The sequence below is a fragment of the Podarcis raffonei genome, chromosome 5 (genome assembly GCF_027172205.1).
Source record: "Podarcis raffonei isolate rPodRaf1 chromosome 5, rPodRaf1.pri, whole genome shotgun sequence".
Lineage (NCBI taxonomy): Eukaryota > Metazoa > Chordata > Lepidosauria > Squamata > Lacertidae > Podarcis > Podarcis raffonei.
The window spans coordinates 94017919-94043576 of NC_070606.1; the positions used below are offsets into that span (position 1 = coordinate 94017919).

Below are 25658 nucleotides of genomic sequence, written 5' to 3' on the forward strand. Positions count from 1 at the left end.
TGCCTCTGCAGACTGCAACTCCCATTGTCCCTGACCATGTTTGCTGGTGCTGTTGGGTGTTCAAGAACTTTTAGTTTCCCACCCCTGGCTTAAGTGATCTGGAAGGAAGTCCCAGGCAAGAGAGAGGGAGAGAGAGACAGGAACCATTTCTAGATTTAAGACAAGATTCAGCATTCTGGCGCACTGTGGGGAGTGTTTTGGACGTCCATGTGCTGCATTCCGCGGCACTTGTTTTCAGGGCAAAGCATGGGTGGTATGCAAACCACTTCCAGCATGCGCAAGTTTCCTTTCAATAAACGCGGAAGCCCATCAATCATGCCTTTTGATGGGAGATAGATCACTCGGTTGACAGGCCATAAATTCCTCACTTTTGAGAGCGGCATGACGGTTTCCTGGCACGGTGCATATCTGGCCTCCCCTCCACAAAGCAGAGATGGTATCTCAGTGGCGGAGCACATGTGCGAGGTGCTTTTTGGGGTTTGCTCCCACCCACTCTTCGTTGGCACTGCACGTGTCCAACCAGTTCTGTAAGGACCAGGGGAAAAACACCCGCCACCATGTCCTCCTTTGTTTAGCGTGGCTTGTTTGTTTTGTAAGGCAGGAGTTACTTTAAATCTCGACAAGTGAAAAATTTGTGCAAGCCTTTGCTTGTAGCAAAGGCGGGAAACCGGCAATTCTCCAGATGTTGTTGGACTACAATTCCCATCATCTGCAGCTAGTCACAGGGGTCAGGGATGATGGGAGATGTGATTCTGTGTTTTGGGTGTGATTCAGAATAAAACTGAGCTGGTAGTACTATGAGTATTCCTGAAAACAGCCACCAGTTAGATGGTGTTTTCTGGCTGTATCTCTCTCTCTCTCTCTTTCTCAAATGTGCAAAAGTAATAAAAGGATGCTAACTGCTACTCTGTGGGCCTTGGAGACAAGGTAATTAGGACAGGAGTTGCATAAAGTCATAATGTCTAGCTTTGACTCTTTCATTGTGAGCAGGAAGGTCCCAGCTACTTTGGGTGACTGTGATGGAGAAGTTTTGTTCCACAGAAGGGTGCCAAGGTTGCAGCGACAAACAAATTTGTCCATTCCACTTCCCATCCAATTCTCATTATTCCCAGCCTCAAGTTTGCCACGTTTGTGCATCAGTTTGCCATTTCATTTTTTAAGGGAAAAGGCCTCGAGAAAACTCAACAGCAGTTTAGCACACTTTACTGCTCATCTACACATTTCCAAGGCAGTTTTGCCTCGTGCACACATTTCTTTGCAAGCAATTTCCCCTACTATAACACTTTTCTGTACGTTGACAAAAAAACAACGACCATGTGTGCTTTTATATGTGCATGCTTCCCTAACGCATGTACGCATTTTGTATACGTTTTTAGGACTGAAGGACTGCCTTGCAAAATTCAGAGAAATGGCAGGTTTTGAAGGGCAGCTGTGTCTCAGTTTGCACATTGTTTCAGGAAGTCCAAACTAGGGAGATTTGCATCAAAATGTGAACCGAACCGAACTAACTGCGCCCTACAGGGTAATTAATCCCTTGTGGCTGGCTTCCTCGAGTCATTTTCCCGTACTGCCCGGTCTCTCATGATACCTCTTTGCAAGGACAGGTACTCAAAACCTTTTTAATAAGACAACCAGTCATGAACTGGGGTCTAGTTTTGTGATGTGTGCTTGCTATGCTGCTGGAACGCAGCTGTGTTATAAACTCTTGCGGCCGCACAACTGTTTTTGCCACGCATCTTATTTTGCCCCAGATCCTCCCTCCCTCCCCCCCTCTCTCTCAGCTGATGTTATCAACCTGCTAGTGTTTAGTCCTCCATGTCAAATGCCCATCTTTCTCTTGTCACGGATGCTGGCAAGCTGCAGAATGGCCTAGCACTACTCGGGGTCAACCGTCTTTGGTTACGGCCCCGACAAAAATCCCAAATGCGCTGTTGTTCATTCTCTCTCTCTCTCTCTCTCTCTCTCTCTCTCTCTCTCTCTCTCTCTGTTCACCCCCAAGGCTGAGGCTGGGACTTGGGAGGCTCTTTGGGGAATGCTGACAGGGAGGTTTTGGCTGTTAATCTGCTGCTGGAATGTTGGCCAGACGGTCAAATTCTTCCCCCCCTATTTTTTGAAACGGCACGAGTGAGCGGCGCATGGGAAGCTGCCTCCCTGCTCTTCTCTTGTTAGATAAACCTGCTTCAGCCTTCGCCGCCCTCGTCACGGGGGAAGCACTCCTTCTACCAGCGCTGTGGTTAATACATGCCAGCACTGCCAAAGTCTGGGAGAAGTTGGAGGGGAGCTTTTCCTGCCTCTTCTGCCAGGTCTGCGCAGAAGTGAGGAATGGGAGAGGTCAAAAGGGTGGAGGGAGGGCAGTCATTAGGGTAGACCAAGCGTGTAACTCCAGGGAAATCTCCTTCCTGAAGGCAAAACAGCCCTAAAGTTCAGCCGTAACAAGGACCCTTGTTGTCCTGCAATCTTCCCACATCCCATTCCATCCCAGAGTTAAGTTTTCTATTTTTAAAAAAATAAGAAATGATCTCTAGGGGCTTGTGTTATGTGTAGGTTTCTGATGCTCTTGTTTCTTCCTCTCCTCCTTCAAGTGCCAGGGCTTAGCTCTGGAACCTGTCGAAGGCAGCAATGGCATGTCACAGAACATGTACAAAGTGCCATCCGCTGGGCCAACACAGGCAGCATCCCCGTAACTGGCTGCAGGTGAAAATGCATTCTGTGGGAGACCCAGTTGGCTGTAATCTATCTCCTGCTTCGTTTTTCCATGCCAGGGGTTGTGCCAAGCTGAAGGTCCCTTTGCTGTTTTCCAGAAGCGGAATGGTCTCTTTTGGTGTAATTTGACACACGTGTTGCTGTAACACGTTTTATTTTATTTGTATTAAATTTGTATACCGCCCTTCCTCCGTAGATCTTGGGGCTGTTCACAGCATAAAAACACAAAATACATAATAAGTGCAAGAACGAAAACAAACCAATAACCCAATGATGTTAATGAGAGTTTTCAGTCTATTGCTGATCTTAATCTTTTAAATGGTTCTTTTAAACTGTTTTTTTTTGCCCATAATTTAATTGTGTAACTCCTTGGGTAAAACCTGCTTGTGGTTTTTATTTTTTACCTTTACAATCAAGCAGTGTAGAAATAAAATAAATAACTTTGTGCAACAGTGACCTCCAAGTTGTGTGTTTCTCTCTCCCACCCTCTAGAAACTCTGATGGATACGAAGTGGGTGACGTCTGAGCTGGCGTGGACGGCTCATCCCGAGACTGGGGTAAGATGTTCTGTTCTCCAAAGGGGCCCGGGTTGGAACCAGAATATGGGCAGAATTATGAGCCACACTGCTTTTGTCTGCCTTTGCTCTCCTGTGCTAAACTTAGGTTTAGCTTAATCAATAGAGCATGAGACTCTTGATCTCATGGTCGTGGGTTCGAATCCTGCACTGGGCAAAATATCCCTGCATTGCAGGAGATTGGACTAAATGACCCTCGTAGTCCCTTCCTACTCTATAGTTCTGTAATTCGTGGATTCACCTGCTATTCCCAAATATTGTTTCAGCCACCCATGTGAATTCCTAGCAATTGCAATGAGGGTAGCCCAAAAAGGCCACTTAGACCTATAAAAACCATGGAAATCAATCATTTGCAGAATTTGCCTTTTGAGCAATATGCACTAGGGCAGTGCTTATTCACATCAAACCATAGTTAAACAATAACTATGGTTTAATGTGACATGTCAGTGCAGACTTAAAAAAAAAATCATAAAATGTTATAAGAACGTCTGCTTCAGTCTTACTGTAACCCAAATGATTTTTTAAAAAGCAGAGTTCTTAAAAAAACATTTCATAGATTTGTGTAGCAGTGGCTGGTAAAGGAGGAAGTGGGCAGTAGGTTGTGTGTAGGGATGAGCTGTGTCTAGAGCCTGTGAAGGGAAAAGACAGAGGTCACCGTAACAGGGAACCGAAAGATTGATTCTTTGGGGAACTGTAGTCACGTGCAGAATAATCATAGGTGATTTCTTAAAGTTTGTGCTCCCGTGTCATGTTAAAAACCATAGTTATTGTTTAACTATGGTGTAATGTGAATGAGCTGTGCCATAGTGCATTCTGCTTTAAAAAAGCTCTGCTTTGATCTTCCCCTGCTTGCTTCTGGAACAGCAAATCACAACAAACCACAGGTCTTCACTCGTTGTGTCGTCTGAACCTGAGCTCATGGTTTGTTTTCTCCAGAGATCCCACAAGCAACAAGCCGAAGAACAAACCTTGGCTCCAGCTCGTGGTTTGTTGGGAAAGAAGCAAACCATTAGCCCAGGTTCAAACTAGCACAGCAAGTCGATTCATGAGGTTTGTTGTTCTTGATGCAGCCAGGAGTGTGGTAAGAGTGAACAGCGTTCTCCGGCATGCTGTTGGTTCAGATTAAACTATAGTTACATTAAACCATAGTTTAACGTGTGAACCATGCAGATATTTCTGCAAGCAGTAAAAAAAAAAAGCCCTCTAATTATTTGATTTGATTTTTAAAGGGAGACGGTTTTGTGCCATTAGCCTTGTCCTGCTTCTGCAGAAAATATTGGGTGTATAGAATTATAAGAAGCCTTGGGGGAGTTTCAGAGACTGATAGATGTCAGCTGTCATCATTCTGTCAAACTCTAGTGTGACCAAAGAGCAGGACCTAGAATAGGAATGTTCATAAGGAGCAGATTTAATGACTGGGGTCACCCGGGCCAGAGAGAGAGTTTAGCCACCTCGGTACACTCTTTTATTTTGTCCCATATACAGTGGTACCTCGGTTTACGAACTTAATCCATTCCTGAAGTCCGTTCTTATACCAAATCCATTCTTAAACCGAGGCACGCTTTCCCTAATGAGGCCTCCCGCTGCCAGTGCCCTTCCACCATTCGGCTTCCGTTCATAGACCGAGGTAAAGTTCACAAACCGGAACACTACATCCGGTTTTGCGGAGTTCATAAACTGAATAGTTTGTTAACAGGACTGTTCGTAAACCGATGTATCACTGTGGTTGGATGGTCTCTCCATTCAGTTCTATGGGGCAAATTAAACTGCAGCTTCCCCCGTTGCACAGGCTGGCCTAGTCCGCTCTTCCGGGGATTCCCCTCTCGTGTATTTGCACATAAGTGTGTACACACATGCCTGTGTGCAATGCAGTATATGCAGAAATGCAGAAATGCAGAGTATATACATCTGTAGTAGATGCAGATACGAGCACACACAGAACACTTGCCATAACCAGAAATTTGCTAGCAAATAATGAAATGGCAACAAAAATGGGCGATCTTGGTTTGCTCCTTTTCTCGTAACATCCAAACGTGTCCTGGGGCCACTGACCTCCTGTTTGTTCATCAACCAATATTGCTGAATGGTTCTGCTCATTAATAGCATCATTGACTTCATGACCACAACAAAAGCCTGTTGCAAGTTGTTGCAGGCAGACGCTGCATGACTTCATCTCTTCCCACGGCTTTCCCTTTTGTTTCTGCGCTTTCGTGGGGTTTTCACTACCACCCATGAGAACTAGAAACTTGATCCCTCCCCCCAATATATCATCCCCCCACTCCCCCAAGCAATGAAAGCTGTGCATTCTGGGGTGAGGGGGTGAGGAATGTTCTTCTCTCCAGGCAAGTTTTCAGCAAATCTTCCTCACCCTCCAGCTTCCCCGCCAATTGCATTATGGGGCCGGGGTTTGGGAGCCAGGGATGAGAGCTCTGTTCCAGGCCAAGGTTTGCATTTCCTCCTGGAACATTTTCCGCGGGCTGCATGTCAGTGTTGGGTGTGGCCAGAGGCAAAACTGGGTGAATCAGTGAATTGGGACTCTCTACGGTCAGCTACATTCCAGCCGTGCAAAACCAGATTTTTATATTCTAGTACGAAAACGGCACAGATCAACTGCCTAGAGTAACCTGCCTTCACATAACTTCCAGTTTGGGCTTTGAGATGGAGCCAAGATTGCTAACGGATGATGCCCATGCAGATTTGTTTTTTTTAATTTCACCCATGGCTTGTGTGCTCCTGCCTCTGCAGCTAATCCCATGTGCAACGGGTATTAGTGCCGATTTAACAGGAGGGAGCAGAATTTTGCAAGTAGCACATCCCAGGTTCAGTCCTGGCACCTGCGCTCTGAGGATGTTGCACTTGACGGGCTGGGAAAAGGCTTAAGCTTGGGAGACCTTGGGGTGTCTCTCTGCCAATGAAGGCAACCCAGGACTGAAACCAGCTGCGGGTGAGGCAAAGGGCTCTGTGCCCTGATGTCAAGTGGGCTTGTGGGCTTCCCAGAGGCAACTGGTTGGCCACAGTGGGATTTAGGAGCCCAGGGGGGCTGCCTTGCACTGAGTCAGATCATTGGTCTAGCTCAGTCTATTCTGATCGACAGTGGCTCTCCAGGGATCTTGGGTGGAGGTCTTTCCTTGCCATACCTGGAGATGCCAGGGACTGAGCATGGGACCTCATTCAAAGCAAATACTGTACCACTGAGCTACAGTCCTTCCCCATGATTTATGGCGGCAACCTTTATGTCCTTGCATCCAAACTTTTCAGTAGCAAATAGCTTACGTTTGGAAGAATCTCAGTGATATGCCTAGTTTGCTTTGCCCTTCTTAGAGTGGCTTGAATTTTTCGATTTTCAAAAATGAGGGGTACTAAAAAGTTGAAGCATGACTCAGGAAATCAAATAGCGTTTTTGGTTAAATTATTATGATTTTGCTTTGCTTGATAGGTGGAATGTGTGTGAAATTGCACAGAAGTCGTTAAAACTGCCAATACTTGCAGTTATATTACATATTACTATTATTAGTATTTATAATTACTATTATTCAGCATTACCTGACAGTTTCATAAGGTCGAATTAAAATGCTCTGGTTTTCCAAAAGCTGTTAAACTTCTTAATCAGATGTAGACCTGCCAAGCCAAAAGTTATCCAATTACAAAAATAATAGCAGATTTGAATTCCTTGCACCCAAAAACATTTTTTCTAGGAGAATTTTTTTGCAAAAAAGTAAGTTTCTCCTCTCCCCCTTAAAAAGACACACCGTACTTAGCCATGCCTCCCCTTTCTCTCATTAAAAATAAAGAAATAATAATGGACCGGTGTCATTTAATTTTGTGCAGTGGGAAGAAGTCAGCGGCTATGACGAGGCCATGAACCCCATCCGGACATATCAGGTGTGCAACGTGCAAGAAATGAACCAGAACAACTGGCTGCGCACCCAGTTCATCGAGCGCCACGACGTCCAGCGCGTCTACGTGGAGCTGAAATTCACGGTGCGCGACTGCAACAGCATCCCCAACATCCCCGGCTCTTGCAAAGAGACCTTCAACCTTTTCTACTATGAGTCGGACACGGACTCTGCCTCTGCCTCCAGCCCCTTCTGGATGGAAAACCCTTACGTCAAAGTGGATACAATTGCCCCCGACGAGAGTTTCTCGAAGCTGGAATCCGGCCGGATGAACACCAAAGTCCGCAGCTTCGGGCCCCTTTCCAAGAATGGCTTCTACTTGGCTTTCCAGGACCTGGGAGCTTGCATGTCGCTCATCTCCGTCCGTGCCTTCTACAAAAAGTGCTCCAGCACCATTGCTGGCTTTGCCGTTTTCCCCGAGACCTTGACTGGAGCGGAGCCGACCTCCTTGGTCATTGCTCTGGGCACCTGCATCCCCAATGCGGTGGAAGTGTCCGTGCCCTTGAAACTCTACTGTAATGGCGACGGGGAGTGGATGGTACCCGTGGGAGCTTGCACCTGTGCTGCTGGGTATGAACCGGCTATGAAGGAGACTCAGTGCCTAGGTAAGTGGTGGCTTCCCTCCTGGCATTCCTTGGTTGCATGTGTTGAGACTGTTGTTTTAGTTCCTGGCTGGTTTGCCCAATGTATGCTGCTGGTGTAGACATTTTGATACTCGGGGGAGAAAATCTTAACTCTCTCATTCCCGCCGCCTCCATCCCCAAGGGTCAAAAAATTAATTAGATTACGATTTCCGCCAGCTAAACCAGATGTCTCACCTGACTCATAGTAGAGCCGGCTCATTGTTAATGGTGTACACCATCATGGAAGTCTTAGCTTTTGTCTTCGTATACAAAACTGTGCAAGAATCTTGAGGCTGCAGCACTGGCAGCCGCCAACAGTGGTCAAGAGTGGGGCAAAGGCAGCATGTCATGGACTGGTTGGAAGGCAGCAGAGGCAAGAGCCTTTTAAGGTCTCTAGAGTCCGTACTGTTTTTCAGGGCTTTATATGATCAAAAGCAGCACCTTGTCCTCCGCTCTGGAACGATGCCACCATCCCAGGTTCCTGCTCTCTCTTTATGCAACTGACAGCTCACAAATGCCAGAAGTGTGCACACACACCACTCTCCTCTGAGCCTGACCTCCTGACATCTTAGCTTTAAAATTAAAAGGTCTCTGTTTCTGGGTCAGAGCCTGGGCACATTAAAGCCTCTGAGGTTTATACTGGCCTCGTCTCGCTAATACCTTCTGCCATGGCGAATGCCTGGTGGGTGTTTGAAAGTCTAGCAGGTAGCCAGAGATGCTATAGGAAGCAGCTTATCTCTGCTTTCTTCCTTAGCACTCTTTCCCCCAATTCCTCTGGTCATAGAGTGCTTATTTCAGTGTCTGGAGGTTATCTCCCGAAGTGTAAATCCAATTGACTCTGAATCAAACAAAGACTTGTGGTATTGTCACTGTGAGGCGGTGCTGGGGCACTGAGGAGCAGCCGTCCGTGGCTTGGAGGGGTAGCCAGAGAAGCAAAAGAGTGAGCACTGCCTGCTGCCAGCTTTGAGGCTGCGAACCTGGAATTGTAGAACCGTAGAGTTTGAAAAGGGACCCCAGGGGTCATCTAGTCCAGCCCGCTGCATTGAAGGAGTCGCAGCTAAAGAATCCCTGACAGATGGCCGCCTGACCTCCATTTAGAAACCTCCAAGGAAGGAGAGCCCACCAGTTTCTCAGGTAGATTCGCTCTCAGGAAGTTCTTCCTCGCGTTTAGTCGGAATCTCTTTTCTTGTAAAACCTGTTCTTTCGAAAAACATGTCTGTAAAACATGGCACCTGCACTAGGACATTGACTCATGCTCTGGGGTGTGTGTGTGTGTGTGTGTGTGTGTGTGTCTTAGTGCTTTTGTAGGGAATGCAAAGTATATCATCACGTTAACACTTAATCACAGCTGCAAAAGATCTGGGTACTTGGAGGGCAGGGAAAATGGGGGAGAGAGAGAGAGAGAGAGAGAGAGAGAGAGAGAGAGAGAGAGAGAGAGAAGAGGTCTCTTCTATTGTGCTGCTCCTTGGCTCAGGCTGCCAGAGTGTGAATTCTGCCTGCTCCAGAGCCCAGCCAACAATGCAAGACACCTTTCTTTGGGAAGTCCCTGCATGCGTCTGAGTGTTTGCCTCACATTGCTCTGAATTCTTGAACAAGGAGAAGCCGCCTGAGCTGCATCTACCTGCTCTAGAGCTCAGGGCGGTACAAGTGACCACTGCAAAAGGGAAGATCGGCAGGAATCTGCCTTATACTGGCTAGCTCCTGACTGCAGACACTGACTGGCAGCAACTGTTCAGGATTTCAGGCGTAGGACTTTCCCATCAGGTACCCAGAGATGCTGGGAAGTGATCCTGGGACCTCCTGCAGACAAACCAAGAACTCCCTGACCAACAGCCCTTCTCAAAAGGAGGGAGAGGGCTGTCATGCCCAGGAAAGGTCAGCAATGGACCAGGAGCAATTGCCCCTGGATTTGCAGAGCATAGCATGCCCTTTGGCAGTATCAAAGTCTCTTTCTGATTCTTTTGGTGGTTGGGAAGGAGAACTAATTCTCCTGTGCGCTATGTTTTGTTTCAGTCCATTAACTCTCCACTCCCACTTAATCACCTTTAGGGTAATTTTTGGAACGGTAGATGATTACTATTTTGTTTCTGCGAATGGGAAACAGTGGCTGGTTCTGTGTAGTGTCCAAGGCAGCCAAGGGGACTTGTTGACATGAGAATTAGGCTTAAGCCACTCACAACCTCAGAGGGCTGTTGTTGGGAATCAAATGAGGAGCTGAACAGGGAGAACCGTGTCTGCTGCCTTGAGCTATTCGGAGAAAAAGGTGGGATAAAAAATGCAATAAATGAAGAAATTGATCCTGAAAGGCCCCTGAAAGAGCAGTAGAGTTTAGGCCGTGATCCCACACTCACGTTCCAGGGAGTAAGCTCCTTTCAAGTCAATTGGACTTTCTTCTGAGTAGACAGGCGTCAGATTGCGCTCTTCATTGTGCTCCTTCCCCCCTGCAAAAACAAAACAAAACAAGAAAACCCAACCAGGTATTTTATGTCTGTTCTTAACTTGCTCTGACTTCTCCAAGCCTTCAGGAGTGAGCAAACTGGGACTCCTAAATCAATCAGTCAAGAGAACCTGCGTAGGCAAGGGGAGGGGAATCAGGGTGCCTGCAGGGGAGACTGCAGCGACAACAACAACTGTTGAATATTTGGCACTGGTGGCTGCCAAGATTTACCTCTGGCGGGTTATTCTCAGGGAGAGAGCTTCTGCAAAACCTGAGCTTCGTGGGGTGTGATCCCGCCGGGTCATGTCACGCGTAGGGGAGGCGGAGAACCTCAGGCTCAGGGGCCAGATGTGGCCCTCTAGACCTCTCTGTTAGGCCCTTGGAACTCTGCTTAGGCCACACACCCGCCCCAGCCACATCCTCTTTCTCCAGGCCACTCTCCTTACCAGCCTTCGCTCCGTAGCTTAATCTCAGGGTTGGGGGTTCGAGCCCCATGTTGGCTGAAAGAGACCTGCATTGCAGGGGGTTGGACTAGATGATCCTTGGGGTCCCTTCCAACTCTGCAATTCTTTGATTCTAAGATTCACAACCTCCTTGAGTGTTCTTGCCTGGCTGGAATGTGTCTTTGGACTCTAATAGTGACTCGTTTGCCTGATTGGTGTGTTGGGCGTGTGATTTGTGTGTGTGGAAACCAGCCCACTTGAAGGTAATGGCTTTCTTTTCTGTTTCCCTTCAGAATCTGGTATACATAGGTTTACTGCATCTGTGTAGGGAGATTCAGTTTAGCCGTCATGGCTGATGGACGAATTCCCCATGCAGATGTTGCTGTTTGTTCTCCATCTTTTGGGAATGAATTCCATAAGCGGACCATGAGTTCATCCTCCTAAGTGATTCCACCCCAACCTCCTGTTAGATTTGATACTGTTCGTACAAAACACAGATGGGCAATCTGTGGCCCATGTATCTTGCAGCCATAATGTCATGCAGGTGGCAAGTAAGGTGGGAAATGGGGTGCGAGGCAAGGAGATGGTGGGGTGAGGGTGTCCTTACCCACTTCAGACTCCATCCCTGCTTGCTGCTGGTATGAGACCCCTAACATATATTATTAATCCCAAGGCAACGTGGACCTTTGGCAGGGAAAGGGTTACCCACCGTTGGTGTAAAATGTGTGAATATTTGAAACTACAAAGCAAGTTGCTGGTTGTGAGATGGGTAAAAGCACCATAATACTAGTTGCTGTGATGTTATTTTTTTACTGGTGAGTAAAAATCTGGCTGGTTTGGTGGCACCACCCACAGCTCTGTGCCTGGGTCTTAACATTTTTGTCTGATTGATCAAAACAGGCCAAGCTATCTTCCCTACGGTTTGTCTGACTTTTGCTCCTGTTTTCTACCTCCCTGTATCTTAGGGATCTTGTGGCCCTGCCCCAGGCAGATATTACCACCCATACCAGTATTTCCAAGTTCGGGTCCATGCGTTCTGCCATCTTGCCTTGCTGTGTTCAGCCATTTTGTCGGACAAGGCAAGAAACGATTCAGCAGCATGCTCTCAGCCCCTTTTGGACGCCTGCTAAAGTTTTGACAGGTGTAGACTTTGCTACGATATCCAGTTCATCATCTAGGCAGGTTCTTGGCGCAGATCCAGTACAAATCTTCATTTGCTACTTTGTGCGCTGGGCAATTTAACAGAAAAAGAAAAAAAGAGAGAGATGCGTGTACATGTGTGTGTCTTCTTGTGCCTTTAAAGCTGGAGATCTTCCATATGAAGGTTTCATGTCCGTAAATGGAAACAGATTTTAAGGATTTGCAGGGCCTTGAAGTTTGCCAGATTTCCTGTAAGTTGTGATGGGACTTTGAAAATTTTCACATATTCCTTGGGCAAATATGAAATAGACCTGACTCTCCACTCACGCTTCCTTCCCACTCTCTTTTAAGAGAGGGATTCGGGAATCTTCTGCTTATATGCAGTCCCGAAAAATCCTCCCATAAAAGGCTTGCGTGTGAAATCGTAATTCGCAAGCCTAACGTTCACTCCTGGGGGAGAGGATACCAGCGGTCTTCTTAGCCGCACACCGTAAAATATCAGTGGTTTTTAATTCAGCGCTGCGAAGAATAAATCGCACAGCCCTACTGGATGGAGTACTACCCCAGATAGTTAACTTTGCCATTCATTATTATAAAAGAGATTCCTCCAACAGGATCAGTTCACTGTACATGGCAATCCTGTCTCCTTTACAACAGCCCTGTAAGGTAGGCTGAAGGAAAGCATTGTCTGGTGCAGTACCCTTAACTCCAAATGGACCGTCCCTGTGGTCCTCCAGGTGGTGGACTTGCAACTTCCATTAGCCCTGACCCTTGCAGGCTGGCTGGGGATGGTGTGAGTTGGAGGTCAGTAGCATGGGGAGGGCCACCAACCCCACCCCTTCGCTTGCCACTGCAAGTACAGTGGTGCCCCGCAAGACGAATGCCTCGCAAGACGGAAAACCCGCTAGACGAAAGGGTTTTCCGTTTTGGAGGTGCTTCGCAAAACGAATTTCCTATGGGCTTGCTTCGCAAGACGAAAATGTCTGCGGGGTTCCCCCCCCCCCATTTTTCCCCAAGCCGCTAAGCCGCTTATCAGCTAAGCCGCTAAGCCGCTTATCAGCTGATCCGCTAAGCCCGCTAAGCTGCTAATAGCACTAATCCGCTAAGCCGCTAATGGGCTTGCTTCGCAAGACGAAAAAACCGCAAGGCGAAGAGACTCGCGGAACGGATTCTTTTCGTCTTGCGAGGCACCACTGTATGCAGGGAGAGCAAACTACAGCGGACACTCGGGCTGCGAACGTGATCCGTGCGGGATGCACGTTTGCAACCCGCAGTGTTCACAACCCGTGTCTGCGCATGCGGGGGTTGTGATTCAGCGCTTCTGCGCATGCGCAAAGTGCAATTTAGCGCTTCTGTCCATGCGCGACCACCAAAACCCGGAAGTAGCCCGTTCCGGTACTTCTGGCTTTCGGCAGTCCATAACCCAAAAAAACGCAACCTGAAGCAGCTGTAACCCGAGGTATGACTGTATTCCTGTGCGCAAAATCTGTCCTGCCTGGCAATCGGGAGGCAGTTCTCTCTAGCCAGATGCAGCCAGGTACTTGGCCACTGACAAGCCTCTCCTTAAATAGCACTGAAGTCAGGGGACAGGAGAAGATGCAGAAGTGTTGTGTGGTTAAGAATGAAATACCCCAGGCTATGATACTGTGGAGTCGCAGGTTTCAGTTGCCACATCTGAGCAAACGGTGTGTGCATAGCATGCTTCCTGGAGTCAGCAGCTTTGGGTTTTTTTCTGCCCACAGAAAAGCTATCAGCGATAGAACGTTAATAAACACCGCAGCTTCTGTCAAGTAAGTTAAAACGCCAGCTTGGCTTGGAAAGCCTTCTGACTGGTTCTCGGAAAAGAGGGGTTGTTGCTCTGTTAGCAGAAAGCGGGGTGGGCAGGGAAGCACATTGGAAGGGAGAGGGGGCTTGAGGGGTGAGGCACCCAGAAGCAGAGGGGCTGAAGGGAGAATGGCAGGCTGTCTTTAAAACCGGGTGCTGAGCCTGGGGGACGGGAGACGGAGAGGCTCAGGAAGCAGAAAGTGGGTGAAATGGGAGTTGGAGCGCCCTGCCCATTTGTTCCCATTCTCTGCTTCCGGTTCTTCAGACAGTTGCTGATCCTGAGTCCCATGACTGCTGAGCTTTCTGGGGAGTCTCTGGGGGAGTAATGTGTGTGCTTAGCACCCAGAACTGTCGAGTCCTGGGTTCAAACCCTTTTGGGTGGCTTCGAAAGAGGATCAGACAAATTCTCATGGGACAGATCAGGCGATCGGTGGCTACAATCCATAGTGTCTATATTCTGCCACCACTGTTGGAGGCAGAATTCTTATGAGTACCAGTTAAAATCATAGATTGTAGAGTTGGAAGGGATCACGAGCGCCATCTAGTCCAACCCCCTTTCCTCCCCACCCATGGAACGCCTCTCTGGCCTTGTTCAGAAGGCTATCTTTGCAAGAAAGGCACTGTGCCCCACAATGTTCTGCATGGAAAAGGCATAATCCTGGCTGCTTCCCATAGAGAATTCTGACAACTTTTACTTCACTTATAGTTAACCTGTGGCAGTTAAAGCTGGTTGTGAGGGTTTGATTTGCTGCAGCTTCCAAGGTGTGAGACTTGGGAAACCCATGGCTTTCCAAATGTTCCTGCGCACAACTTGCATCATCCCCAGCAAACGTGGCCAGGGCTGAGAGGAGTTGCAATTCAGCAAATTTGGATGGCCAGAAGTTCCCCATGCATCATACACATACTAGTTTCAAACTTCTATTTCTGTGTTGAAATGAATTGCCTGTTATTATTTTACACGTTACACAGACACTCAAAAACCCAGGTTTGCCACCAAGTGCACGCTCCACAGCGAACAGCAGCCAATCGGCTGTATCAGGGACTTTTATGCTTGGACCGGTAACTTTAGGCTGAGGCCTAGCCAGGTGTGCTGTGGAAGATGCTGAAGAAAATGGCATTTGCATCCTAGACCCCTGTGATTTGCAGGGATTATGAAGGCTATGGACTGGCCCAGGCTTTGTTCCCAGTCCTTGAGGGGAGGTTTATGGTTTTGGCCATTCTCCCTTCTCCCCTCCTCTCTCTCAGCCGGCAGTTCTGAGAGGGGTTGCTCCTGCCTCACAGTAAATAACAATAAAACTGAATTGCAGCTCAGATGGATTTACAGCAAGGTCTTCTCCACTCCTTTCTAAACTTCCTGGTCTTTTGAAGATCTCCCGCATCTCTTTCATCTTCCCTGATCCTGCATTCTGAACTGTTAACAATATGTAACTGGAAATCCCACTCCCAAGCGGACGGAGGATTTTGCTCTTTGGTGCCCAATGGAGCCACCTGGGCATGGAGAGCTGGTGCTGGCACCATTCAAGCCTCGTTTGCATTTATTTAATTAGCACAAGGCTTTCCCTCTGGGACCCGGCTTGGTTCTTCAGGTGAGGGAACCGGAGAGACAGACCCTCAGATGGGAGATGGAGGTGGCTGTCAGCGCCTACAGATAACTGTGGTCTGACTTGTCCTGCAGGGTTGGGGAACCCTTTTGAGACCAGGGGCCGTATTCCTTTCTGCACAGGTTTCAGGGGGCCACATGCCAGAAATGTTTGAAATCTGAGGCATAAATGGGTGCAGCGACATGAATTTTGCGTAGGCTAGCTTCTGTGCACACTTCCATGGTCCTCTCTACCCTCCTGGCCTGGGTGCAGAGTCCCAAGGGCCAATTAAAGGCTTGGAGGGCCACACTCAGTCTCTCAGCCTGAAGTTCCCTAGCCTTGCTTGAATCCATCAATCCATAAAACCTGGCGCCCTCTTGGATATGTGTTAGATTATACAACTCCCCTCACCCCCAGTCCCTGTTAGGAACTCAGGTATATAAGCTAATCGCTAAATGGCCTGTGTGTGCATTTACAGAAGTTTTCCACCCTTCCCCAACCCTCATTTGCCTTTGTTCCACGTGAGCGTGGTACAAGACAGAGCTGTTTAAACTGGATGTGCACTTCCAGAGAGCTTTCCTGGCCTCTGTGCCTTCCGAAATCATTGCCGTCTCATTACCGCCGCGATAAGGCTTCAGTGTTGATGTTTCCATAGTGTGTGGGCCTGTGTTGTGTGCATGCCTTGATGCCATATAAATGTTAAATGTTAAATAAATCATACCAAGGAAGATAATGCACCGAATGTGGACGGTTTATGTTTGTGCTTCCTGCCCGTGGCCGTCAATGGGGCTTTTATCGAGGTAGAAAGCAAGCAGAAGTGGTTTTTCCAGGCTCCCCTTCACCTCCACGTAAGGCTCTCTCCACTGGGTTCATTTGTGCAAACCTTTTTAATCACCGGGCGAACACAGTATCATGACAGATGATGTCTGAAGATGTATAACCCCCCCCTTTTTTTTTACTGGTGTGGGCAACTATGGGATGATTGGGGAAGCGGGGTTGTCAGGTAGCAAGGCAAGTACCTGAAGTAGCCAGATTCCAAAACGTCTGCTCGTTGCCTTACCATTTACTCCTGCAAGCGAACGGATTTGCTTCTAAAGTCCACTGAAATGTGTTCCTTGGAGGAATTAATCGTTCTGTGTTTCTGTATGAGTCTTTTTGCCTGATTGAAAAGAAGCAGGCCTGGGGCGTGCAGAAAGACCACAAGTAGCCTCTTCCTTGAGCAGGTAATTCTGTGTTTGCTCCAAACTCACCAGGTGCAGAAATGGGGCAAAATTACCTACTGGATAGATCAGATGCACCAAGCACACCAGAAGCAGAGATGGGCCAGAATTAGCCTCCTCCTGGTGGGTAATTGAGAAGGAACTAAAGCTGAAGAATTGAGCCATGCAGAGACACATTAGGCTACTTCTTCTATGGGGCTGGCTGGGTGAGCGTGCTTGCGCTCACTGGAGCGTTTATTTTTTTAGAAAAATTGTCACCGACTGCAAGCAGTTCTCCCTTGTGGCCTGTTGGTGTGGCTTGGCTCACAGCTTGGAAATTACTAAGCTAAGTGCTCTCAAAGTTTTATTTAGTTGACGGGTTGACGCGCATTGCATGCTGTGTATCAAACGTGACTAATTCATGCAAATATGACTTTGGAATGCAAAAGTAAAATACGCCTAATGAGGCATGTGCTTGATATTAGGTGTGGTGGGGGAGCAGCGCCTAAAATAATGCAACCTTGCAAGTAAGCATTCAGAACTCGCTAGCGCTGAAAATTTTGGTTTACTACCATGCTTTCCCAAACACACCAGTTTTTCCAAATAGGTCTGAGATTACTGAGATACTGCTACTGAGATAGCAGACAGAAATTGGTTATATACAATTTGGTTAATTTAAAAGAACTTGCTCGCTTGGGAGATAATTCTGGCTCAGCACAGGTGATAAGAACAAACAGCAGGTTGCAGCCCTCTGACAGCGTCCCTTAAAGGTGTAGGAGTTGTACAATGGGCAGGAGACAATGGCTGCTCCCCATTTGCCGGCCTGCTATCTAAAAACCTAAGTTTAATGAATGCAAAACTACAGAACTCAGAGTGGAGGATTTTAAAGTTTTGATGGTTTTTGTTTTGTCCTTAAGAACTAGAAGAGACGAAGGAGCCAGAAGGGATTAGGATAGAAGGAAAATACTAATCAGTGTTCAAGGATGCGTGCAAAAATTAACTGGTGAGAGCAGGACCGAGAACATATACTTTAAAATGCTATTAAAAATAAAAATAAAACCGGGGGGAGTACAAGCAAAGATGGCAGAGCTGCAAAAGAATCTGTAATCAAAACTACCCATTTGAGACTCAGGCTGGGATGCTGGCCTGGGTTGGGAGGAATGATGTGGGACACCTGGAGCAAGGTGGAGGAAGATTCAGAGGCAGGTGGAGCCTCACTCCCGACATTTGCCAAGGTTCTGCGTTGCAGCCTCCGCCGCCCTCCGAGAAAGAGATGAGATGTGGGTGGAGAAAAAGAGCAGCAGGTATCAATGTTTCCAGCTAGGGAAAAAATCCCGGGGCAAGCAAAACTTGGCACTGCAGCTGTCTGTAACCGAGAGGAGGAATTTTGGTGAGATTTTGCTCTGGCTGTAATCCACAGGTTCCCATGTGCAGCCTTTTAATAATCGTAATTATTGGCAGATCAGTGGCTGACTGTGTGCCAGTCTCTGTATTTTGGACCTGACCTCTGTGAGAGTTCTCGTGAGAGCAACATAGGGGAGCTCTCCACATACAAATGGTGCCTGGCCCAGACTTTGGTGTTCTCTACTAGGCCTGGGAAGCAAGTGCTGGTGGGGGAAAGTGGGGCAGTTTATTAATGGGGGCAGGTGGGCCCGGCAAAGTGGAAGGGGGGGGAGAAAGTGGGCAGCCAAGAGGGCATGGTGGGGGCAGTGGGTAGGGCAGACTACGCAAATGGTTTCATCACACCCACCCAAAAAAGCCTCAAAACATTTACTGAAAGCCAAGAGGTCCAACCCAAATCCGGCATAATGCAAAATAATCAAAATTGGGTGAAAACTGGGGGAGTGGTGCAACTCAGATCAAATTAGCTGCTAAAGGCAGTGGTAAAGAGGTAGCTCTACAACGCCAGTTTAATACCCACAAGTGATGGGGCTTGGCTGAAGCCCCATGGATTCGAATTGGGGTCTCTCTCTCTTCTTTCTTTCTTTCTTTCTCTCTCTCTCTCTCTCTCTCTCTCTCTCTCTCTCTCTCTCTCTCTTCCCCCACCTAACCTACCTCACAGCCTTTTCAGGAGGATAAAAGGTGGGGGAGGAGTAGGCCAATCGCCCCCCCCCCCAGCTCCTTGGAGGAAGGTTGGAGTAAAAATGTTATTTCAGAAAACAAAGGCCATATTGACTGGACGCAGGTCAAGGCGCAAAGACCCCGTAACCAATTGTATTCCTTGCATGCATGTGAGAGAGAAAGATTGATGGTCTTTTGGACTGCCTTATCTACACTCATCCATCTGAATCCTGCTTTGTTGACTTTTTCGGAAACTGTGCAAAACCTTTCAAGCTGACCTCTGCCGGGATGAAGGGGTTTGATCTCCGGTGACTCAGCTCCCTCCCTACTCACCCCCATATCCCCCTGTTTCACGTTCTTCTCATCGTCCTTGCTCCAGATAATTATTTATTATGTGTGGCTTTCTCGTGTTTATTACACACCCATGGGTCTTTGGCACTCAGGGCTGTGCTCTTGGGGATCTGTGGATCTTGTAGGAACAGCCCTACCCTAAACAAAACACCAGCAATGGCCTCCTGGGATTTCACAAGGTTTGGAAATTACATGCTCAGAAGATGTGCTGTTGTCAGTTCTGCCTCAGCCTGGGCTGAGCCTCCTGGCGTTGAACCCAGGCTCTGGGGCTGGGCCCCGCCGAAAGCCCATTTCTAATTAAGCCCTTTGCAATGTTTTTGGGTTTCTGAGGCAGCGAGAGGCAAATAACTATCCGTAGTGAAAACCTCGTGTGGGGCTTAAAATGAGGGCAATTTGGGCCTGGCTTGTGTTTTAAGTGAATTTTTTTAGAGGGGTGCCTTTGGATTTGGTTCTGGCAAAACGACGGTGTCAATTGACTGCCTTCTCGACCTCAATTCAGTTCTCCAGTTCCTCCAAACACTCAGCTCCGCTCCTCAAGTCCTTCCTTTCTCTCTCGAGGGAAAAAAAGGGGGGGGGAATCCACTATGGAACTGAATTAGACTCTTCAACCTACGGGATAATGCCTCCACAAATCAAAAGCACCTTGGAAGAGGGGGGGACCCAGAACAGCAGCTTAGAATGAGAGGTGCCACCTCAGCCACACATCTCCACACCATCTGCAAGCACTTAGGGGAGAAGGATTGGAGGGTTCATAAAGCACAGCTTTTTGCCAGTCGAACCTGATTGCTGCCTTTAACGAAATTGCATGGTTTCTGGACAAAGGGATGTGATGGCTTCAATTTATCTCCAGGACTCGCTCTCTCTCTCTCCCCTCCGTGCTGGGAGAGAAGTCCTGGAGGATTTGGAAAAGGCACTGCTGAGGCATACAAAACGATGGTGCGTTGGCTGGAAAGCTGGCCAGGCCCATAAAACGGGATGGCATCCCAGATATTATTCTTGTCTTATTGGTAACTGGAACCAAAAAAAATTTAAAACGGGGGTGGGTTTCTTCTTCTTCTTCTTCTTCTTCTTCTTCTTCTTCTTCTTCTTCTTCGGGATGGGGGTGCAGGAGAGAGGTTTGAGCTGGCTAGGGCAAAGAGCTTTGCTAATGATGTGGCAGATGAAACAGCCTGAACTCTTGGGATATGCTCCTCCCAGCTGGAAGGAGGGGACCCCGACATTTTGGCCGAGCTTGCACTTCAGGGATTGCTCAGGGCTTTGGATAACTCCTGCCTCTCCCTGCCAAGTGTTCTGTGCGGTAACGACGAGCCATATGTGAGTCACTTTTGTGTGCGATTTCAGGGTGGTTGTGTGTGTGTGTTTTTGAAAGAAGCCAAGCTCCCACCCTTGTTGGCCCTTAGTCACATGGGCAAGGTCTAGATTTTGCAAGAGAGGTTTCTTCCCCAAGCCAGACCACCGTGTGCTGTGGGTCCCGTCAGGTTGCCTGAGCAAGTTGGGTTGGGTCAACACTAGGCATGCAACGTGGGGATCAAGGAGAGCTCAGTTCACCGCAAGATGTGGCAATTTCTTTTGTTTTCAGTGCTCCCTTTTTGAGATGACACTCGAAGAATAACCATTTCCGTGGGCTTTCACTCGGTAGGTGCTCTGATTCAGAGGTGTTGAAGCGGCTATCTCTTGGCCTGCTGCAACCTCGTTAAATAGACTGGAATGATCTGGCCTCGGGGGCTCCTTTGGGAGCAAGGGCAAGATAGAAATCCAATAAATAAAAACCAAACCTGTGTTGCTTTCTGATAGTTGAGGGACCCGCTTCACTCTTGCAGCTGACGTCTAGAACATGTGCAAGAGTACGAGCTGATTGCTGCTTTCTGCATGAGATGGTGTTCAGAGCAAGTAAGGCTAATATATTCTGCAATGGGTTGTACAGAGGAGCTGTGGCAATTGCATCTGCCGGTGGGTGTTCTGGACTCAATAGGAGCCTTGTTCCTGAAGTTCTTGCAGTTGTACACAGCTGTTTTTTTCATTTCTGGTTAATAATAATGATGATGATAATTAATAATAAAAAATAGCAACAACAACAAGGACAACTCTGGACAGCTTCCAGCAAAATATAAATACATAATAAAATATCAAGCATTATAAACTTCCTGATGCAGCCTTCAGATGTCTTTTAAAAGTTGTGTAGTTCTTTATCTCCTTGCACATAGTATGTTACAGAACTCTTGCACAATGCAAAAAGGTCAGAGAACAAATATTTGCCTTTAATCAAGGGACCTGCAATTTGCAGACAACTAGAGATGGAGGAAGTGCTTTTTTCTCAAGGTATTCCCTTCTCTTCCCACTTTCTTTGAAATCTCAGCATACTGGATCCCAGTACAATAACGATGGCAGAGGATGGGTGTCTCAAGGGCAGTAGCTCAGTGGTAGAACAGCTGCTTTGCATTCAGAATGACCCAGCTTCAGTCCAAGCAGAGCTGAGAGAGACTCTTGGAGAGCTACGGCCACTCAGTGTGGGCAATGCTGACCTAGGAGAGGACTGTCGATGGGTACTAGCCATCAGGGCTATGGTCTGCCTCCACAGCTGTAGACAGTAGACCTTCTGAAGACCCGTTTCTGGAAGTCACAGGAGAGGAGTGTGTTTTTCTGCTCAAATCCTGATTGCAGGTTTTCCACGGGCATCGAGTTGGCACCTGCGAGAGCAGGAGGCCGGACAAGATAGGTCACAGGCCTGATCCAGCAGGATTCTCTTGTGTTCTGATGTCAATGTTAGGCAACATCTAAGGCAGCCTTCTAGGGTTGTACATTGTCAATCATGTCTGCATGGAAACATCCTGAGAAAAGCCAGGCGCAGACAGGTAGCTGTCGGCCTGCAGGTACGACATTAAGTTGTTGTATTTTTACTTTTGAACACCTGCACCTCGGGGCAGGCCATGCTGCCAGATGTTGCGGGGCCTCCGTCAGCTGCGCACAGCCAGGTCCACTCTTGCCAATAGGCCTGCCTGGCAACGTTGCATCACTGCGTGGGCAGGTCATCCAGATGGAATTGGGCGCTGCTGAGCACAAACTGGGACAGCCCTGGCTCACCCACACATTCTGTCACAATAAAACAAACGCAGCCGAGTTAGCGGAATCACAGGCAAGCTGGCTGGCACTGTGCTGGTGTTGGCAAGGAGGTCTCTTCCTCTGCTGTTAGAGCCCAGCGTCATTATAACAGCTGGCGACGGGCACTTAACATAGAATCATAGATAATTGTAGGGTTGGAACGGACCATGACAAAATCTTTTGCCCACCGCGGGGCCTGAACCCACAGCCCTGAGATCTACCAGCTGAGCTAAAGATTCTGTAAATCAGGAATGGTGGCACCTGTGGCCCTCCACATGTTACTGGACTACATCTCCCATCATCCCTCACCACTGGCCATATTGGTTGGGGCTGATGGGGAATTCCACTTTGTGTCGACAGGCACCTTTCCACGGTTTCAGCTTTTAAGATGAGCCAGTCATTTTAAGGACCTGTTTTCCACCAGCATATGGTTAGCCACTGTGAGAACAGGATGCTAGACTAGATGGGCAATTGGCCAACAGGCTCATCTTATGATCATTCCGTAGTATTTTTAGTGGCATTTTATCTCTGGGATTTCATATGAGGAACAGTCTATAAATATTGTGCAATAAATATAAACATCTGCAGGAGCACAGGTTCCCCACCCACCAATCCTTGGTCCATCTAATTGCCCAGTTTTCCCCCAGGATGAGAACAGCTCTCCTTGTTCCTAACTAGGCCTTCCCTAGCTCTGCTGCAGCTGAGATCCTCTTTCTTAATAGTTGATTGATCCCAGAACATGGAAATGGGTGGTTAGCAGAATCAGGAAAATCACACCTGCATTGTTCACTTGAGAAAGTGCCCAGGAGATGAATAGCCAAGTACAAGGTCTCAAACACCGATTATAAGTAAATTTTTAAAAAACCACTCACAGCACAGATCTAGTCACCTTCACACTTTGCTGTTCAGTTCATAGGCGAAACTTTGGCGTGTGTGCTCTGCAGCCTGAAAACAAACCAGGCTGTGCAACTTGGAACATTCGTGGCGAAAGGGTGTCTGCTTCTTGGACGGGGCTCAGCCCATAAATATGTATAAGGCTGTTTTGTGGGTTTCGAGGGGAGGCCCCAAAGGTCAGTCTATTTCGGTTCAAAGCGATGCAGGGCAGGTGTCATACCCCAGCAGGGAAGTCTTGACTGCCAAAAAGTTTTGGAGCCCATTCTAGCCACCAGATGGACGGGCCATGCTCTCCAGCCCGCCTCTCCGGGTGGAGAGCGTTGACACAACTGTTTGGGAAAATACGTGCTGAAGCTGGAGACATTCCTTTCCCCCAGTAGATCCTTGGTTAGTGCCATTTGGGAAGCCCAAGCCGCGTTCAGCTGCGTGAGACTTATCTTGTTTTCCTGGCCTCTGCTTCAGGGGCAGGGAGGCTGCCCAAGAAAATAAGGCTGTTTCACATCAGCTTCCAGCTCCCTGGAAGATAGCAATCTTTCCTCTCTGGGTTGAGGCTTTGATTCTACACCCCCCTCCTCCTCTGCAAGGCAGAGCTAGCCCCAAACACTTTGGCACTCGACCCAAGTGGTACTTCCCTGTGGATAAATACACTGCTCAACCCACTAGTAAAATTCTCCTGTTCCTACCTCACGGGGGAAATAACAGAAGCTGTACGAGAGAGAAAGTGCAGCTCTCGTTCGTTTCAATGAAGTTTGCGCACCAGAACTTCCCACTGGAGTGTGTGCCTTAGATCGGACCTCTCTATCTCCAACTCTGCTGCCCCTTATCTCCACCCAGCATCACCCCTCCTAAGGTGTCCAGCTCTCCATGGCTCCTAGTAGGGTTGTCTGCTGCAAGGCACATAGGAACCAGAGCCTGCAAGCAAATCTGCAGCAAACATTCCCTGCCTGCCTGTATATCTGCCTGTTCAGGGAAGTTTTTAATGTGTGACATTTTGATATATTTTTAAGCCTTGTTGGAAGCCGCCCAGAGTGGTTGGGGAAACCCAGCCAGATGGGCGGGGTACAAATAAATTATTATTATTATTATTATTATTATTATTATTATTATTATTATATATCTGTTTTGGGATAAAGGGAAGGAACCCAGATTTTATCAAAGCACCTCTCATTGCCTGGAGAAAGACTTAACACAAGTGACTAGGTGGGTGTTTGCAACCCTGAACTTACAGTTACATGCAGAACTTGCTTTTCCCAAACAGCAGTCATGTCCAAGCTCAGCTCTACTTAGGGGTAGGGGGGGGGACCTTTGATGCATAATAATATTCTCCCTGTTCAGCTGAGCAGCCAGCAGTAGGGCAGATAGAGATTACATACAGTTGACTGCTCCTCTGTGCACACAAATCCCCTGCATGCAGAAAACCAATCAGTCAGGGAGAAGAGCGAGAAGGCAAAGCTGCCAGTCATCTCCTTGACATCTTTTTTTGGGGGGGGGGGGGAGGTGGAGCATTCTGCCAGGTGACCCTGAACCTGCTGACTAGAGCCCACACACAGATTTACCACTCTTTGACAAAACTGGACCAACGAGAACCTGCACTTCCATGAATGTACTTGACAGCTGGGCAAGGGTTAATTTATAACCCCAGGAAGGCAAACGCCATCTTTGGGCCTCTGGTAAACAAACAGATTTATCAACAAAAGCTCAGCATGGTCCTATGGGAAGAGTCAACTGAGAACACTCCATTAGCAGTTACTACCATTGTGGGTTGCAGTGCCACATCTCAGGCAATATATACACACTGATGCTGTGAACAAGGGATGTGGGAACCTGTAGCTTGTCAGTAGGCCTGGGTGATTTACCGATATGTCGCCCTGGACTGGTTTGAGGGCTAGAGTCCTGTAGCGCCTCACGGGGCCTAGGCTGATGCAACTCGTCCCTCCCAGGTTTATGGCAATCCACGTCAGAAGTGTTTTTTTGGCAAATCCTTGGATGTCAAATTTCCATAAAAATAGCTCAACAATCTTGGCCCAAAAGTTGTTCAAATAAGGCAACCCTACTATATCATAGTATAGTCAGCGGTTCAAATCCCTGCGACGGGGTGAGCTCCCGTTGCTCTGTCCCTGCTCCTGCCAACCTAGCAGTTTGAAAGCATGTCAACGTGCAAGTAGATAAATAGGTACCACTCTGGTGGGAAGGTAAACAGCGTTTCCGTGCGCTGCTCTGGTTCGCCAGAAGCGGCTTAGTCATGCTGGCCACATGACCCGGAAGCTGTACGCCAGCTCCCTCGGCCAATAAAGCGGGATGAGCGCCGCAACCCCAGAGTCAGCCACGACTGGACCTAAGGGTCAGGGGTCCCTTTACCTTTACCTTACTATATCATGATGTTCAGCTGGTGATACATCACGAGGTTGAAAAGCTGCTATCGCCCAGCCCTACTAGTCAGGTGTTGTTGGGACTTCAGTTCCCATCTAGCAGCATAGCCAACTGTAGTCCTCGGGTTCTTCATCCTCAGCTCTAAGTTGATCGTTGCTTCTTACCCAAGTGCCTTAAGAAGCAAGGAGGAATGGGAGTCCCCAGCACATTCATTTTCTCCGTTCTGGGATTTGTGTGTGTGTTGCATGCGGATGAGGAGTTCTCCATCCTTTTAGCATCTCTGGGCTGCCTGAAGCTGCAGGGAGACTTTCCGCCTAAGAGAGAACCAGGCCTGGGCCTCAGAAGCCAACCTCCGAGGGCCCTGCCTTGAGATCAGGCCAGCTCATCCCATCGCTCTTTGATCAAAACGAGCTGAAGGCTGAAGCAATCCAGGGAGTGGCTTTCTCGGGGTAACTGGTTGGGC

General features: G+C 48.1%; 1 protein-coding gene across 2 annotated transcripts in view; it reads left to right on the forward strand.

Moving 5' to 3' along the window:
* The window catches only part of EPHB3 (EPH receptor B3), an 82462-nt gene that overhangs the window by 31913 nt on the left and 24891 nt on the right, over nucleotides 1-25658 (forward strand). For both annotated transcript variants that reach the window (XM_053390680.1, XM_053390681.1), the window contains exons 2-3: nucleotides 3196-3260; nucleotides 7107-7779. In XM_053390680.1, the coding sequence (XP_053246655.1) occupies nucleotides 3196-3260; nucleotides 7107-7779 (738 nt within the window). The remainder of the gene's footprint in view (nucleotides 1-3195; nucleotides 3261-7106; nucleotides 7780-25658) is intronic.